This window comes from Leuciscus leuciscus, assembly GCF_965113295.1.
Source record: "Leuciscus leuciscus genome assembly, chromosome: 15".
Classification (NCBI taxonomy): Eukaryota; Metazoa; Chordata; class Actinopteri; order Cypriniformes; family Leuciscidae; genus Leuciscus; species Leuciscus leuciscus.
The window spans coordinates 38,550,701-38,569,440 of record NC_138739.1 but is presented as its reverse complement, the minus strand read 5'-3'; the positions used below and the strand labels follow the sequence as shown (position 1 = coordinate 38,569,440).

At 40.7% G+C, this 18,740-nt stretch overlaps 1 protein-coding gene across 1 annotated transcript; it reads left to right on the top strand.

Moving 5' to 3' along the window:
- The first annotated feature begins 6,729 nt into the window (after positions 1–6,729).
- Positions 6,730–16,301, top strand: LOC309475183 (tripartite motif-containing protein 16-like). The gene is made up of 6 exons (XM_082137866.1): positions 6,730–7,371; positions 8,014–8,109; positions 8,211–8,444; positions 13,949–14,108; positions 15,370–15,417; positions 15,645–16,301. The coding sequence occupies exons 1-6, from the start codon at positions 6,799–6,801 to the stop codon at positions 16,163–16,165; spliced, it is 1,632 nt and encodes a 543-aa protein (XP_081993992.1). The 5' UTR covers positions 6,730–6,798; the 3' UTR covers positions 16,166–16,301.
- Positions 16,302–18,740: the final 2,439 nt, after the last annotated feature.

Below are 18,740 nucleotides of genomic sequence, written 5' to 3'. Positions count from 1 at the left end.
ATAATCTCCACCCTCACTGGGGGCCACGTACAAGTTCTGATCATCATAACTGGGCAACGGTCGAATGATGGACACGGTCAACCCATAGAGACGTTTGATAATCTCTGTAACCTGGGAATGGCTGAGATTTGGCTTTGATTCTTTTGTTGACATGGCTGAGGATTGAAAAAGAAAACTGGTTATTGGTGATCAATTGGAGCAATACATTTATCAGAACTCACTATAAGCTGCAAGGTTTTTCCTATAAGGGTTAAATTTAGGTCCGAACTACATAAAGATTTTTCAAAAATTCTTTGTTTCATGCAATAATAAAAAAATAAAAAAGTAACAACATGTAAGTAAATAGACATAATTGTTCTACTTAATTGTTCTTTAAATGTTCATTACCAGCCCTTGTAAAACGCGTGTAACCTACAATATATATATTTTTTAATTGTGCAAGCAACATATAAATCACAAATAGGCCTAGTATAGTAAATGTTTTAAGATTTTCTGATTGTTCGGAGGGCTCTTAACCACGTGAAATGAAGCAAGAGCAGAATGAGGGGTGGCAATAGGCTTCCCATGGTATATGTACAATTAAATATATATACAGTATATATAAAAAACTAGTTATACCTGTTATGGGGGGACATATGCTTATTTTCATGAATTGATGATGCTCAGAGAGGGCAAACAGTAAATTCTGAACTATCAGCCATTTTAACTGAAAGATGAAGGCTGTAATACTAACGCTGGATAAGAAATCTTTTAAGTATAATCATTTTCTATCTGTTTCCAGCATTGTGTGTGTGTGTGAGAGAGTATGTAGTGAGTGCGTGTGTGTGTACTTGTACAACTATCTTTGTGAGGACCAGTTTGAGTTTTAGTCCATTGGAGTGAGGACAAAGTGAGTAAAGTGAGGACATTTTGGCCTGTCCTCACTTTTTGAGACCCCTTTAACGAACGGCCAAAGCGGGCAAATTTTTTTTTTTGCGTTTTTAGTTGAAAACGGTGTCGTGTAAACAGCCCCTATATCTGGAAATAAAGCAAAATAACTGAGAAAAATTAGAAATAGTCCTCAGATGCCATGTCCGTAATTTATAGCAAAACATCTAGCATTAATTCGATCTCAAATTCATTAAAAGAAGTTATTACTCCACCATCTGCGGGACATCATCAACCAACGTGGTTGAATGACCAATTTGCGAAAATACAGATACAAGAAACAGTCGTGACTAGCTAGTTGATTTCTTCAACGATGCATTGTACTATGGTATGTCGTTGTACTGGAAACACTATTGAAACACTACTGGAAACACCCCAGAGCGGAATGCAAACCTTCTTTGTGTGAGCTTGCATTTCCGGTCTCCAAAATTTGCATGCATTTGAAAAATGTGGTGTGACATAAACATTTGATGCCTTTTATGACAAATACTCTTACCAAATTCCTCCAAGCTCATGAGTTGGCCAGTCCAAGTGGGCAAAAAGTCCTGGCAGAAAGCGATGCATCATATATAATGCATTATATTTCTCCACATGCAATTTTTTTGTCGTCACGTTTTGTCTCCTGAAATCACTACAATTTGAATGAAAATGTATTCAATACCATTACACCTATCAGAATGTTCGATTCACATGAAAAGTTTGCTTTCGTGTGTGTGGAGATTCTCACAACTATAGGCTACTCGTCTCTGGACAAGACAAGAGCATTCTTTGAATTAAAAATACCAATTTGAACTCAAATGAGTTAAATAATTTTAGACCTATTTCAAAATTGTCATTTCTCTCAAAGATACTAGAGAAAGCAGTTCTCATTCAGCTGGAGTCTTTTTTAAATGAAAATGTGATCTTTGAAGAATTTCAGTCTGGTTTTAGGAAACATCACAGTACAGAATCTGCACTCTTAAAAGTTCTTAATGATGTTTTATTGACTGTAGATTCTGGAAACGCAGCAGTTTTGGTGTTACTCGATTTGAGCGCGGCATTTGATACCATAGACCACGAAATTCTTATCGCACGGCTGGAGAGGTTAGTAGGGATGCGAGGCGTTGTTTTAAATTTGTTTAAGTCTTATTTAACAAACAGAAGTTTTTCAGTTACCATGGGGGAATTTACATCTTCGTCTGCCCCTCTTAAATGTGGGATACCTCAAGGGTCCATCTTGGGACCCATTTTGTTTTCATTATACATGCTTCCTATTGGTGCTATCTTTCAAAAACACAGAGTATCATTTCACTGCTATGCAGATGATACACAGATATACATGCCTGTAAAAAAGGAAGACAATCATTCATTAGGGGCCCTTTTAGCATGTCTGAATGATTTGAAAACTTGGCTGGCTGCAAATTTTCTGCATCTAAATGAATGTAAAACTGAGATTATTGTGTTTGCACCTTCTAATGTATCTGAGTCACCCTGGGTTGATGTAGGTTCTTTATCTATTTATTGTAAATCCATGGTGAAAAACTTGGGGGTAATTTTTGATAACTCCCTAAAATTTGACAAACAAGTAAACGCTGTTGTGCGATCAGGCTTCTTTCAACTAAGAACCTTGACAAAAGTCAAGTCATTTTTGTCATTTGAGGATTTAGAGAGAGTAATGCACGCTTTTGTGACCTCACGTTTAGATTACTGTAATGCCTTGTATGCAGGAATTAATCAGTCGACTTTGAGGCGTTTGCAAATTGTTCAAAATGCCGCAGCTAGATTGCTGACAGGATCTCGGAAGCGGAGCCATATCACTCCGATTTTGTTTTCTTTACATTGGTTGCCTATCCGTTATAGGATTGATTTTAAGATTTTGTTGTTTGTTTTTAAATCTCTAAATGGTCTGGCACCACCTTACCTCTCAGATCTATTGCAGATATATTCTCCTTCAAGATCACTTAGGTCTTCTGACCAGAAAATGCTAATTGTCCCAAGGTCTAGACGCAAACTTTGGGGTGATCGTTCCTTTTCAGTGTTGGCTCCGAAACTCTGGAATAGGCTGCCTTTGCATATTAGAACTGCCTCCACAGTGGTATCTTTTAAATCTTTTTTAAAAACTCATCTTTTTTCTCTGGCTTTCCTGTCTAAACCAAATAGCTGAGTTAGTTGATTGATTGTTCTATGAGAGTAGTTAGATACTTGCATAATATTGTATAAATGTTTTGTACATTTGCTTTTTGCATGTTTTTACAAATTGTACAGCACATTGGTCAACTACCCGTTGTTTTTAATTGTGCTTTATAAATAAATTACCTTACCTTACCTTACCTTCTTTATCCTTAAAATAAGGCCACAGAATTGAATACACCTAGTGTAAAACCTGTCAGTAGTTTATATTGTTTTTGCATTTGAAGAATAATGTTCATGATGAGTCTTACTTTCTCTAATGAGTACTTTAATGATTATATATATATGTGTGTGTGTGTGTGTGTGTGTGTGTGTGTGTAAAACGTTCAGAAATATAAATGACAAAGAAGTTGAGGTGACAAGCAATCCAAGTCTTTACTGGACAAAATAAAGGAAAACAGAAAATAAGCTTTGCAGGGCACACTGCCTCATATAACAAAACAACAGTTCCGAATTGTAGCACATAAGTCTCTCTCTAGAATTAGAGACAGGTGTTAGTCATCATTCACTTGAACTCCTTTTCACCGCTCGTCTGTCGGCTACAGCCTGTGAACCACTTTGAACTTAAAAGACTGTAAAGCTAAATACCAACGGGTGATTCACGCGTTGGTATCCTTCATGTGGTGGAGTCACTGGAGGGGCGCGTGGTCCAATCAATAGATTGAATTCACATCCTAGGAGGTAATAATGGAGGGTGAGGACGGTCCAACGAATGGCCAAACATTATTTTTCAATGCTGCTGTATCTAGTCTCTCTGTTTGAGACCTTTTGACTTAGATAATGTACCCACCACTCTTCTTCTCCGACCACCTGGGACAGGACTGCACCCAGCCTCCTGTCCGATGCGTCTGTCTGCAACAAAAAAGGGTGATCAAAGTTAGAGTGTAAGAGCGGCTCGCCGCACAGGGCAACCTTCACTTTGGTTAGGGCCTGTGGGCACAGCTCCGTCCACTCCGTCTGGTGCTTCATTTTTAGTGAGATCAGTCAGCGGGCTGGTGAGCTCCCAATAATTAAGAATAAACCTCCCATAATATCCCGCTAGGCCCTGGAACTGTCTCACCTCCTTTTTGGTCTTGGGACTTGGGCAGGCTACAATCGCAGCAGTCTTGTCAATTTGATGATGCACCTGTCCATGTCCAAAGTGGAAGCCCAGATACCTTACCTCCAAAAGCCCAATTGCACACTTCCGCGGGTTCGCCGTGAGTCCGCGATCTCAGGACATTACATGTGTGTTCCAGGTGCTGTAGATAATGATATCGTCGATGTAGGCAGCGGCGTATGTGGAATGGGGCTGGAGGATTTTGTCCATGAGACGCTGAAAGGTTGCGGAAGCCCTGAACAGCCCAAACGGAAGAGTAATAAATTGGTGTAATCCAAATGGCATAGTGAAGGCTGTTTTCTCTTTAGATAATGGCTACAAGGGGATCTGCCTATATCCTTTTGTTAAATCTTTTTATAAAAATGTTGATTAAAAGCAAGCCAAACCCAACCGATCAAGCATCTCAGCAACTCTGCCCAACTCTAGCATAGCCTTTAATTCATCCTGTACCACTTTTTTACTTGTGTTCAGGTAAACCATAGGGGCGGCTGCACACCTCTTCCCAGAGATCCTTTCGATATAGTGCTGTATGAGGTCTGTGCGACTGGGCAGTGGTAAAAACACATCTGCAAAATCTGCTTGCAACTTGGCTAAATCGGTGAGCTGCAGAGGTTTGGTGATCTCACCCCGAGACCAGAGCGAGCAGATTGGGTTTGACAGCTGCTTCTGGCCCGAGATCTTCCTCTGCATGAAACGGCCGCGGCTAACTCAACCGACATCACCACATTCCAGTGTGATTGAGATAATAATTTGACATGAATCACCCCTGTCCATTCGTCTTACCTCATAATCCAGATCCCCAACTCGCTGTGTGAGCACAAATGGTCCTTGCCACTCCGCGAGTAACATGGAAAAATATGTTGGAAGTAATAAAATCACTTTATCTCCCGGTGCAAATTGACACTCTCGCATACCCCTGTTGTACAGCTGACTTTGTCTGTCCTGTGCCTTGAGCAAATTCTCCATAGAGAGAATTTGAGAGAGAGGTCCATGACATACTGAATTTCACTACGCAGTTTGAAGGCCCCTCCTCCAAAGCCCCTCTAATGCCGTCAAGCACCCCTCGGGGCTGACGACCATAGAGAAGTTTGAATGGGGAAAACCCAGAGGAGGCTTGTGGAACCTCCCGCACGCTTGAGAGGGGGCTTGAGCCATTTACCCCAATTTTTGTCATCTTTTTTTAAGAATTTGTGAACCATGGATTTCAAAGTGTGATTAAATCGTTCCACCAAGCCTTCTGTTTTTGGGTGATAGACACTGGTGTGAATCGATTTAATGGCCAAAAGTTTGTATAATTCGCTTAATGTACGTGACATAAACACCGTGCCCTGATCAGTGAGAATCTCTTTGGGGATTCCCACTTGGGAGATAATGCTAAATAGTGCGTCCGCCACACTTTTTGCAGAAATTGTGCGTAACGGCAGTGCTTCCAGATATCGTGCTGCATGACCCACTAGAACTAATGCAAAGCGATGTCTGCGTGCTGAATGTTCTAATGGCCTGATTAGGTCCATACCAATTTTCTTGAAGGGCACAATGGTTCTCTTGAAATGTCAGGAGGATTAACCAGTTGAAATTTACAACACGGCGCACACCACCGACGGACGTTTTAATGAATACCCCGCCAAAAAAAAAAACGGGCTATGAGATGTTCGCATATCTTTCCTTCCCCCAAGTGGCCTGCCATGGGACTACAATGAGCTGCCTGGAAAAGCATTTCTCGACGGCTTTTTACACTAATAACTGGTTTGTATCTTCCATTGTCTGGGTGTCTTGGGCCACCCGATACAATCTATCTTTTATAACAGAAAAAATATGGATAGGAAAGTGGTTGATCAGGCTAAAGTAGCGGTCCATCAATAGTGCGGACCCGGTCATAGGCTATGTGTTTTAGAGCATTTTATCATGAGACTGCTGGAGAGAAAATGTATCTAACTCAGGTGGCATTAGCTCCAACCTTGTTCTCATTTCCTCTGAGTCAGTCTGTGATGGTCCCCCAACAGATTCCCCAGCCTGAGTCACGGCTTCTCCCGTCCCTAGTCCTGTCCCCCAAGAGGCACCCGCACACACAAAATCCCCAATATTTGTGTAAATGCTGGGCAATCTGTACCCAAAATCAGCAGACCCCCGATGGTGATTAATCACCACCTTAACTCTATGCTTTTCTCCCCTAAATTGAATATTGATAGGTACTAAAGGATAATCCACCACAGCCCTGTGTACACCTCACATTAACCTTGCGGCTTATATCCAATGCCCTCTGTGGCATCAGGCTTTGATGAATGGAGGTTTGATTACAGCCTGAATCCACCAACGCCTGATATGTACCAACCAGTAGCAGAAGAATGGCCAAGAGACTGGCGGGGCTTGTCGACCTCTGGGCATGCCACCAGATGGTTTTATATATATAAATATATAAAAGTGTACTTTAATGCAGCCTAGGAAATTGAATCTCTTTGACCAGGAATGAGGAAGCTGCTTTAAGACACACCTGTTTTACACACGTCACTCAAACACAAAAGCATGAAACTACTTCAAATCCTCAGTTTGGGGAAACGTTCAGCTGTTGTGTGTTTGTGTCTCTCTGTATTCATGCAGGTAAAATGGCAGAGGCCATATTTTCTCAGGATATGTTCATGTGTCCAGTGTGTCTGGATCTCCTGAAGGATCCAGTGACCATACACTGTGGACACAGTTACTGTAAGATCTGTATTACAGGCCACTGGGATCAGGAGGATGAGAAGAGAGTCTACAGCTGCCCTCAGTGCAGACAGACCTTCAGTCCAAGACTTACTTTGGGCAAAAACACCATTCTGGCTGAACTGGTGGAGAAACTGAAGAAGACTAAACGTCCTGCTGACTGTTACGCTGAAGCCGGAGATGTGGAGTGTGACATCTGTACTGGAAGAAAATACAAAGCCGTCAAGTCCTGTCTGGTGTGTCAGGAATCTTACTGTCAAACTCATTTTGACCCTCATGAGGAATATCACTCATGTAAGCCACACAAAGTGATTGATGCCACTGGACGACTGCAGGACATGATCTGCTGTAAACATGATAAAGTGCTAGAAATGTACTGTATTACTGATCAACAGTGCATTTGTATGCTATGTAAGGAATATGAACATAAAAAACACAAAACTGTATCAGCTGCAGCACAGAGGACTGAGAAACAGGTATGAATTTAAAGAGATTGTTCTGGCAAAATTCTGTCTTCATTTACTCACTGCCAAGCCATTCTAAACCAGTTTGACATACTTCTGTGGAATGTAAAATATGACATCAGAACGTCTCATCTATTCTTAGTCTAAACGTTGATAGTGAATGGGGTACAAGCATTTCAAGGTCCAAAAAGGAGACAAAGGAAGTGTAAAAATAATCTAAACTTCAGTGATTAAAAAAATTAATAAGTGTGCTTAATTGTATTGAATGTGTACTTCAGCTCTTAAAAGTATAATTTTACTTTTTTACTTACAGAGAGGTCACTTTCATGATTGTTTCTTAGAATTAAGTACACTTGTGTTCACCAATAGACAGAAAGTCACACAGGTTTAGAACAAAATTAGGTTAAATGATGACAGAATTACAGTTTGGGTGACATTTACCTATAAAACTAATGAAATAATGCTGACAGTTTGGTTTTATATTAATTCATAATCTTTTAAGGAAACTATAAATCTATGGTTTAAAGCTACAGTATAAACTTACCATGCCAGATCTTTATCCACTTCACCAATTCTGTATTAATGTAACTTTTAAATTATGGTTTTGTGATAGAAGTTTTATGTGACATTTCCTGTTATTGGTTTGTCCTCTAGACTCAGCTGAAGGAGACTCAGATAAAGCTCTGTCAGAGAATCCAGCAGAGAGAGAAAGATCTTCAGCAGATGAGAGAGGCTGTGGCGTCTCATAGGGTGAGTCTGGAGAAGAAGAGTAGTTTGTGAAGCCTCAGTTAGGACTCTCCTCCTACAGTCCCACTGAACTCACTGTGTGATTGTGATGTGTGTTCGAACAGCGCTCTGCACAGACAGCAGTGGAGGACAGTGAGAGGATCTTTACTGAGCTCATCCGCTCCATTGAGAGAAGCCGCTCTGAGGCAACACAGCGGATCAGAGATCAGGAAAAGGATGCAGTGAGTCGAGCTGAAGGACGACTGGAGCGACTGGAGCAGGAGATCAATGATCTGAGGAAGAGAGACGCTGAGCTGGAGCAGCTTTCACACACACAGGATGACATTCATTTCCTGCAGGTAACAGAGATCTAGAAGAACAGGATCATAGAATTTAACCCTCTGAGGTCTGAGGGGTTTTTGGGGTCCTTGAGATGTTCTGACATGCCCTGACATTTGTGCTTTTTTCAGTTGCTTATAAACATATTAATGGCAAAGGTATAATTACACTCTATTTAGCACAAACAGGGCTACCATAATATGTGAGCAACATGCATGTACATGTTTGTATTTTTGAGGGAATAATGTTTATGCATGGTTATTGAAAAAACTAAAAACTAAAGTTTCTGAAATAAGGCCACAAAACACATACTAAATACGTGTCAATAAGACTTTTGACTAATTGATGTCTTTGCCTAGAATTTTTTCTTCAAAATGATGTGAAAATCATCCTGCCCTTATCATTCACATAACACAATACATTGATTTAAATCTTGTAAAACACTTTTTGTTTGTAAAGGCAATATGCGCAAGGGGCGTCAACCATTCAACAGCATCATGCATATGTAGTGGTTCACACCTCAGGAGACAATGGGGCCCGCATACCTAATGAGCCATTCATTCAGGTGTGTCACCTATAGCCACAAGAAAGAATGCAAGAGCAATATATATACAGTATATATATATATATATATATATATATATATATATATATATATATATATTCTACCAAATTGGTTCACAGTTGGAAGCATGTCAATTTTTTTTTTTTTTTCACAAATTTTGCTTGCAAATTGTATAATATCCAAGGAAAACATGTCTATTAATTGTGCAGTTAATTCTCATACTGTATTTTCAGTTTTGGAATATGTATCCTCTCCCCAAATTTGTCAATAATAAAACACAATAAAAATTATTTAAAGAAAATGCTTATATTTACCTTTTAAAATTTGTTTACATCTACCTTGTAAATATATATATTTTTTTTATTAAAAAGGTTACAATTACAACAACAATTGAAGTGTAATCTTTCTTTGTAAAAACTAAAGTATACATTTTATCATACATATTTCAAACTTCGAATATAGCCTACATTGACAAAACATACTATATTTAACATATTAGCAAAAATTGGCAAACAAAAGCTTATTTGAGGTGGCAGATATTTTACAGTAAAAATGTGTAATCTATCCAAAACTAATCAACGAAATGTTGTCTTTCATATGTCTGTAACATAGGTCTTTCGTTTTTATTATAAGGAATATAAATGTTAATTTGCAGTTTAATAAGTTGCTTATACAAATACATTTTATTTCAACATATTTCAATCGATTTTACTCAGTATAGCTAAATAGTTTGCTAAAAGCAGTTCATTTATTCACACACAGAAACGCAATTCAAATTTAAACCGTCTTTTTGCGAGTTGTGGTAAACAGCGCATCTCTTTCGTTCATTCATTCACACAGAAACGCGATTTACTTGAGAATGAAAAAAAAAAACTTACTACATTATTCCATCCGTTGCTCCTCGAAATACCAGCACTTCTGAGGTAAGTTTTCCATTATTATTATTCCTCACAGCGCTGCGAGACAGTGTAGACAACTACACTTATCTGAATAAACTTGATGTGTTTTCTCGAGCTGATATGGGGGCGTTCACAGTTTGTATGGGATCGTCTCAGTCATTTGCGTTTGAATAGCGCGCGCTCTCCGTGGGCGGGGCCGATTATAACGTAATGAGATGAGATGAGCTCGACTGGAATCGCTCTCTTTTAATACAGATTTCACAAGATTAGAATATTTGTTTTTTATATAAATTACTTCATTTAAAAGAAGAAAATTCAAGCTTCATGCCTGTGTGTCTGTATGCCTGTTTGACTGAGTATTCGCTCAGTTATTGTTCATTTTCGGACGCGTTTCAGAATGGACTTCACTGGCAGAGAGAAGGCAGAACTCGCTTCGTGTTTATTTTTCTTTATTTGGCAAAAAGCACAACACTTTGTTTTTATTGTGAGTATACACAAAAATAATACACATTTAACAGAATCGATTGATGTATGAAACTCCTTTGGAAAATCAAAGTCAACAGAGTATTTATGAGTTTCTTTTACATTGACAAAAAAAAAGCGAGCTGGTATCGCCGGCGATACCGTAGACCTCAGGGGGTTAAAGATGTAATTAAATCCTACTTAAGTGGCTGAAAAACACTGTAAAGTTCAGCTACTTACATTTAATGTAAATTGAAACTGTAATACATTCAGGTAATTGCAAATTACATTCAATTAAGTGTCCGAAAACGTCTTGGGTTACGACTGTAACCCTCGTTCCCTGAGAAGCGTGATAACGTCTGAAGTATGTATGGAACTAGTCCAATCTTGATTGGTGTTGCGTCATGACGTTACACATGTGACGGCATAGCGGAAGCTATAAAGGGACACCGGCTCATAACAGCGTCAGCTTCTGATAGGTCGAAGCAAGAGACGTTCCCTTTTGAGGGAACTCGTGCTGCTTCCAAAGAGGACACTTTGGGGAACGAAATACCCACTGCACCACACTGACTAGCACCTGTCCTGGTGTGAAGCAAGTTTGGCACAGCTCAAGACGTGAGAACCTGAGAACCCGGTGTGCAGGACAGATCCAGGCTGTAAATAAACGTGTGTTGGGAGACCCAGCCAGCAGCATTGCACACCTCTTGAAGGGAGACCCCTGATAGCAGGGCTTTAGAGGATGACACCCATCTAGTTGAATGGGCTCTAATCAGAAGAAGCTGAAGAAATAGCCTCCACAATCCCCCTGCCAATGGTCTGTTTAGAGGCAGAGGAACCCTTCTTTGGTGAACCAAAACACACAAGCAGCTGGTAAATGTAAATGTAAATGTAATGATCTTGATCAGCAGACACATGTGGTGGAGGATGAAAAGCCGCAGGATCACAGACCGTGCCACACTCAATGGCACCTTGGGCAAATGGCCAGGCCTAGGGTGGAGAATGGCTTTCAGTCTGCCAGGAGCAAACTCGAGGCAAGAGGGAGCAACAGACAGCACCTGCAGGTCCCCAACTCTTTTGAGGGACGTAATGGATAGTAGGAAAGCTACCTTTAAAGACAGACATTTCTCTGACACCTCGTTGATGGCTTCAAAGGGTGTCAGGGATAACCCTTCGAGAACCACTGCCAGGTCCCAAAGAGGAACCCTGGCTTGGATGACAGGCCTCATCCTCTGAGCACCACAAAGGAAACAAACGATTAGTTGGTGCCTCCCCATGGGGCCCTCACTTAACAGCAGGTGGAAGGCAGCTATGGCTGTGAATGAACCTTCGGTAGAAATTGGCGAAGACAAGGAAACGCTGGAGCTCTTTGATGGTGGATGGTGTGGGCCAGTTCTTGATGGTTTCCTCCTTCCCCTCGTCCATCTGGATACCCGTGTCACTGATGTGGTAACCAAGGAACTGCACTGAGGGTTGGTGGAAGGAGCATTTCTCAGTCTTGAGAAACAGGTGGAATTCCCTCAGGCATTTCAGGACCTCCGCAACGTGGTGGCGATGGTCGGCCATGCTCCGGGAGTAGATGAGAATGTCATCTATGTATACAAGAACAAAGCGATGGAGATACTCCCGGAGCACATCATGCATGAAATCCTGGAATACAGACCATTACCAGACCATACGGCATGACGAGGTACTCATAGTGTCCAGTAGGGGTCACAAAGGCGGTCTTCCACTCGTCCCCCTCACGTATCTGGATGAGGTTATACGCGCTGCGGAGTTCCAACTTGGTGAACACCTTGGCTCCATGGAGGTGTTCTAGTGCAGCTGGGACGAGGGGAAGAGGATTGAGGATTTTGCTGGTGATCTTGTTCAGGGAGCGGTAATCAATACCAGGCCGCAAGCCTCCGTCCTTTTTTGCCATGAAGAAGAAACTCAAAGCATCAGGGGACGTAGAAGGCCGGATGTGGCTTTGTTGGAGGGCCTCTTCTACATACTCCTCCTTGGCCTTCTGTTCGGGGAGTGATAAAAGATAATTGTTCCCGTGGGGCACTGGCTCACCTGGCATCAGATCGATGGCGCAATCAATCTGGCCGATGTGGAGGCAGCAGAGAGGCTCTTTAAGGGCAGAGGACGTCACTGAAGGGGGCGTAGCAGGTTGGGATGTCGACCGACTGCTTATCGACGGGACTCTCAATGGAGGTGGAGTTCACGGGTAGCACCTCGGCCGGAGCTGGAGCAGGACGAGGGATCAGAGGGAAGCAGTTGGGAAAGCATTTCCTGCCCCACTTAAGAACTTCGCCGGTTCTCCAGGAGATGATGGGATCATGCTGCACTAGCCAAGGACGCTCTAGGATCAGCTCAGTGGTGGAGCTCTCCAGAACCAGGAGATGGATGGTTTCTACGTGGAGTTGACCGACTTACAAATGAGAACAATAGAAGCAGTTAAACTAACAATAGGACAACAATATGCAAGTGCTATGACCCTTCCCAGTTTAATCTAACGCAGTACATGTACTTTTTTTAAAATCGATACAGAATAGAAAGTGTTAGTATTAATGGATCAAGTGTTGCAGAAAAAGATGCGTCTTCAGCCGTTTCTTGAAAAGAAACTAAATGGCTAAAGACTCAGCAGCTCGAGTTGAGTTTGGCAGGTCATTCCATCAGCAGGAAAATGTCAAGGTAAAGGTCAAAGAAAGAGATTTTGTGCCTCTTTGAGATGGCACCACAAGACGGCGTTCAATTGCAGAGCGCAAGTTTCTGGACTGCACGTAAGTCTGAAGTAATGAGTTTAGGTAAAAGGGAGCAGAGCCAGTGGCTGTTCTGTAGGCAAACGTCAGTGACTTGAATTTGATGCGAGCGGTAACTGGCAACAAGTGCAATTTTGTGAGGAGAGGAGGCCTGATCCTCCTGATGTTATATAGGGCAAATCTGCAGGACCGTGCAATTCTAGCAATGTGGTCTGTGAAGTTCAATTGATCATTAATCACAACTCCAAGTTTCCTGGCTGACTTTGATGGAGTTATGGATGACGAACCGAGCTGAATGGAGAAGTTGTGGTGTAGTGTTATGTTGGCCGGAACCACAGGCAGCTCTGTCTTCGCAAGGTTTAGTTGAAGGTAGTGGTCCTTTATCCAGCCAGAAATGTCTATCAGACAGGCTGAGACCACCAACGTATTGTCTGTTCATACTAGAACATGATGGCCTCTGAGGTCCGGAAGGAAATGTCTCAGAGCTAGAAACACTGCCAACATCTCCGGGCAATTGATGTGCCACGAGAGATAATGGTCCTTTCATAGACCTCTGGTGTAGCGGCCCAAAGGGAACATTACATTCAATCTGCACTTAAGTATAACTTTAAGTATATTATTTCCATAATAAGAATATTTTAAAAGTGTGCCAAAGTGTACTGGAAACACTAGAATTTGTATCATTAATGCCACATAATGAATATTATAAGAAAGTCTCTGATTGTGTGAAAGTGCTGGATTGAGCTGAATTACTGAAGATAAATCAAGTCAACAAGAGCTCCACAGATCTTATAGTAGTGCAGATTATTGAGTGAAGTGTGGAGCTGATGAGTTTTGATTTCTGTTTTCTGTAGAGTTTCCAGTCTCTCTCAGCACCTCCTGAATCTACAGATGCAAATGACGTTCCCTTCAGTTCTCTCTCTTCTTTTGAAGGTGTGAGAGAATCTGTCCATCAGCTGAAAGTCAAACTGGAGGATTTATGCAAAGAGGAGCTCAAGAAGATCTCTGACAGAGGTAAAGTCCTGGGCCTCGATTATAAACACGTGCGTAGAATGATCACCTAAAATGCAAATGGATGTGAACAAGCGTTCATTTTCACCTACAGAACGGTCACAAAAATCCTTTGATGGTTCAGAGGTTTGGCACTCATCATCATGGACAAGCATATGTATACACTATATTGCCAAAAGTATTGGGACACCCCTCCAAATCATTGAATTCAGGTGTTGCAATCTCTTCCATGGCCACAATTGTATAAAAGCAAGCACTAGGCATGCAGACTGCTTCTACAAACATTTGTGAAAGAATGGGTCGCTCTAAGAAGCTCCGTGAATTCAAGCGTGGTACCATGATTGGCTGCCACCTGTGCAATAAAGCCATTTGTGAAATTTCCTCCTGTTCTCTGGAGTGATGAATCACTCTTCTCTGTCTGGCAATCCGATGGACCAGTCTGGGTTTGGCGGTTGCCAGGAGAACGGGACTTGCCTGATTGCATTGTGCCAAGTGTAAAATTTGGTGGAGGGGGGATTATGGTGTGGGGTTGTTTTTCAGGGGTTGGGCATGGACCCTTAGTTCCAGTGAATGGAACTCTTAATGCTTCAGCATACCAAGACATTTTGGACAATTTCATGCTCCCAACTTTGTGGGAACAGTTTGGGGATGTTCCCTTCCTGCTACAACATAACTGCACCAGTGCACAAAGCAAGGTCCATAAAGACATGGATGAGCGAGTTTGGTGTGTAGGAACTTAACTGGCCTGCAAAGACTCCTGACCTCAACCTGATAGAACACCTTTGGGATGAATTAGAGCGGAGACTGTGATCCAGGACTTCTCGTCCAACATCAGTGCCTGACCTCTCAAATGCGCTTCTAGAAGAATGGTCCAAATTTCCTATAAACACACTCCTAAACCTTGTGGAAAACCTTCCCAGAAGAGTTGAAGCTGTTATAGCTGCAAAGAGTGGGCCAACTCTATATGAAACCCTATGGATTAAGAATGGGATGTCATTAAAGTTCATGCGCATGTAAAGGCAGGCGTCCCAAAACTTTTGGCAATATAGTGTATTTATTGATGTAGGATGAAATCCATGGAATTTGGGATCAAATCCAATATATGTGTTTTATAAATGAGGCCCTTGGAGATTCATTTGCTCTCAGAAATGAGTCCAACATCATCTAATATCATGAAGAACATCACATTGGAAATGTCTTAGAAATTGATTAACTTTATCTTCACATTTTTCTTCACACTGTTCATGTCTGTTTATTTCCACAGTCACATTCACCAACATGAATCCCAGAACCAGGAACGACTTCCTACAATGTAAGTGACTAAGAAAACTAGCAGAAAAATTCACTGAGTGTGTTCATGTTCTTCCTGTAGAAGCTGAAAGAAATCATGATTTATGAGTTTAATAATTGATCATGATGCACACAGGATATCTGGTCAGTTGTACTGAGACACTGCTTCAGCTACATTAAAAGTTCAGCTACATTAAAAGATCAGACAGATTCATAATTCCTGATTCTGATGTGTTTTCTCTCCATCAGATTCCCATCAGGTCACTCTGGATCTGAACACAGTGAATAAACGCCTCAGTCTGTCTGAGAGGAACAGAGTGATTACTAACACTGACACAGTCCAGCCGTATCCTGATCATCCCGACAGATTTGATGGATATCTGCAGGTGTTGTGTAGAGAGAGTGTGAGTGGACGCTGTTACTGGGAGATTGAGTGGACTGGAAATAATGGTGTGTATATATCGGTGTCATATAAGAGCATCAGCAGGAAGGGAAAGGGTATTGAGTGTGTGTTTGGAGGGAATGATCAGTCCTGGAGTTTGTACTGCACTCCCTCCAGTTACTCAATCAGACACAATAAGAAAGCGACTGATCTTCCTGCAGTGTCGCACAGTCGCACAATAGGAGTGTATGTGGATCACAGTGCAGGAACTCTGTCCTTCTACAGCGTCTCTGACACAATGAGCCTCATCCACACAGTCCAGACCACATTCACTCAGCCACTCTATCCTGGGTTTTATGTTTATAAATCATCAGTGAAACTGTGTTGATACATCAGAATAGACCGTAGAGAGGATTTTGCCCGTAATACTTTGAGCTGCTTGATAAATATTGCATAATTATTACAGCTGAATTTCTGTCACTTAAATAATGTCAGAATAAATCCTCATATAGACAGTAAGATCAGTTTGTGTGTCTGTGTGTGTATGATTGTCCATTTCAGGTTTCACATCAGCTGTATATTTATAGGCGTTTTTAACAGTGTACAGAGTAATTGCTATATATAAAATTAAACAAAACAATCCGCTGATTCAGATTATTCCAGTTATGCCATTTAATATTCATTCACCTGATCAAATAAGAGAAATGTTGAGAACATTTTTCTACCTCAAAATAATTTTTTTGTCCAGAGACTTTCATTGTGTACTGTCACCTTACAGATGTACATGAGGATGAGAAAAGAACAATAAAAGTGCAATAATGCTTTCAAATTACAAACTACAAACCCAGACTGACAACATTCCAGAACTGAATTTCACGAGTTCACACTTACATACAATTTGAGGGGGTAAATGTGTATTTGGCATGCTGTCCGGAGGGAGGGCTCCGAACCCAGAGTACTCCCCCGTATGTACGTGTTTAGGACTAGAAGTGTGGAGAAGGGGTGGTGGGGGGATGCTGCAAAACTGTCAATGGATTGAGGTGAGACTACTGAGTGTATATATACCTCTTACCATTGATTGCTGAGTGCTCTCCACTTGTGTTAGTTATCTGAACGTGCTCCTCCCGAACTTTGTTAATAAAACCTCATTTAAAACCATTTGTGGTGTCCTGTTATTCAGTGCAATACTTACTGAAACCACTAGGAATTAGGTATTAAGAGGGGAATATGAATAGGAGAGTAGAAAAGAAGAATTATGAGCACGAGTTGCATGTATGTTAAGTTAGTAATAAAGTAAATATGTACTTAACATTGTCTGTTATAATTGTTTATAATTAACAATAAAAAAATTAACATCGTCATTTTGGTGACGAGGTGACCCACGATTGCATAAGTTAACATTAGCTGATGCTGTTACAGTTTCACAACAAGTTGAATCTGCTGGAGAGCATGCTAAAGCAATAACGAGTACACATAACTTTCCCATACATACTGTGAGTGTGCAAAGAAACGCAAAAGTATATGAATGCGGTGCTGGGGGATCTAAAAATAGAACGGCTGGCACACACTCGACTGCTCCATTCACATCACCTCGGATGGTGACTTCAGCTATACGTACCTGCTTTCGCTGCGGATAAGATAAACATCTTGCAAATGCAGTAGAATGTCCAGCAGTCAAGGTAACCTGTGAAAATTGCAAGAAAAAAGGACATTTTGCACGTGTCTGTAGAACGACGCAAACTCACACAGTACATGAAGTAGTAATGCCTACGTACACACTACTGTTGTGTTACTACAAGATAAGAATGTAAGCGATAAACGGCACTGTACTGTTCAAATCAAAGCTGGTGCGATTCAGAGGCCTGTTATACTGACTGTTGATACTGGTACTTCTGTCTCAGTTCTGCCTAAGAGCATGTTTGATGATTACTTTGGGGAAGTACCTCTAAAGCCACCTGCAGCGTGCTTATTCACTGACTCGCGAACTCTAATTAATGTGATTGGCTGCTTGCATGCAACAGTAATAAAAAACTGCCACAAATGCTCTGTGAAATGAAGCTCTAGCATAAGTTCTGCCAGGAAGACTCAATTGTTACCAGGGCCGGCCCTGACCAATTTGCTGCCCTAGGCAAGATTTTACCTGGCGCCCCATGCATCACAGCCCATTTCACCCCGTCATTGTGTTCATGATTTAGCATATATATATATATATATATATATATATATAGGCCTATATACACACACACACACATTACAGCCTAAACACAAATACCAAGAGCATTACATAGCATTCAAGTCAAGTCCCCATTATCTTTTATAGCACGATTTACAATAAAGATTTAATGTGAACTTTGCTATTTTGAATAAACATGTAAATAAATATCATTACTATGCCATAAAATGTACAGGCCAAAAGTTTGGACACATTACTATTTTTAATGTTTTTGAAAGAAATTTCTTCTGCTCATCAAGCCTGCATTTATTTGATCAAAAATACAGAAAAAATTTTTATATTGTGATATATTATTACAATTTAAAATAATTGGTTTTCAATTTATTTTACTTTAAATTATCATTTATTTCTGTGATGCAAAGCTGAATTTTCAGCATCATTACTCCAGTCTTCAGTGTCACATGTGACATCCGGTCTATCACATGATCCTTTAGAAATCATTCTAATATGATGATTCATTATCAAAGTTGGAAACAGTTCTGCTGCTTAATATTTTTTCATAACCTGTGATACTTTTTTAGGATACTTTGATAAATAAATAGTAAAAAAAAAATTTTTTTAAATGTTTTAAAAATAGAAATCTTTTGTAACAACAATATACACTACTGGTCAGTAATTTGGGGTCAGTTGGTTTTTTTTTGGTTGAAATAAATCAATACTTTTATTCAGCAAGGATGTGTTAAATTGATAAAAAGTGATCGTAAAGATGATTTATATAATTAGAAAATAT

What these genes read in the sequence shown, in the direction of transcription:
- LOC309475183 (XM_082137866.1), top strand. Translation starts at nt 6,799, where the DNA reads ATGGCAGAGGCCATATTTTCTCAGGATATGTTCATGTGTCCAGTGTGT. An exon ending in CAAGAAGATCTCTGACAGAG is followed by an intron (nt 14,109 to 15,369) that starts GTAAAGTCCTGG and finishes TTATTTCCACAG; the next exon opens with TCACATTCACCAACATGAAT. An exon ending in CAGGAACGACTTCCTACAAT is followed by an intron (nt 15,418 to 15,644) that starts GTAAGTGACTAA and finishes TCTCTCCATCAG; the next exon opens with ATTCCCATCAGGTCACTCTG.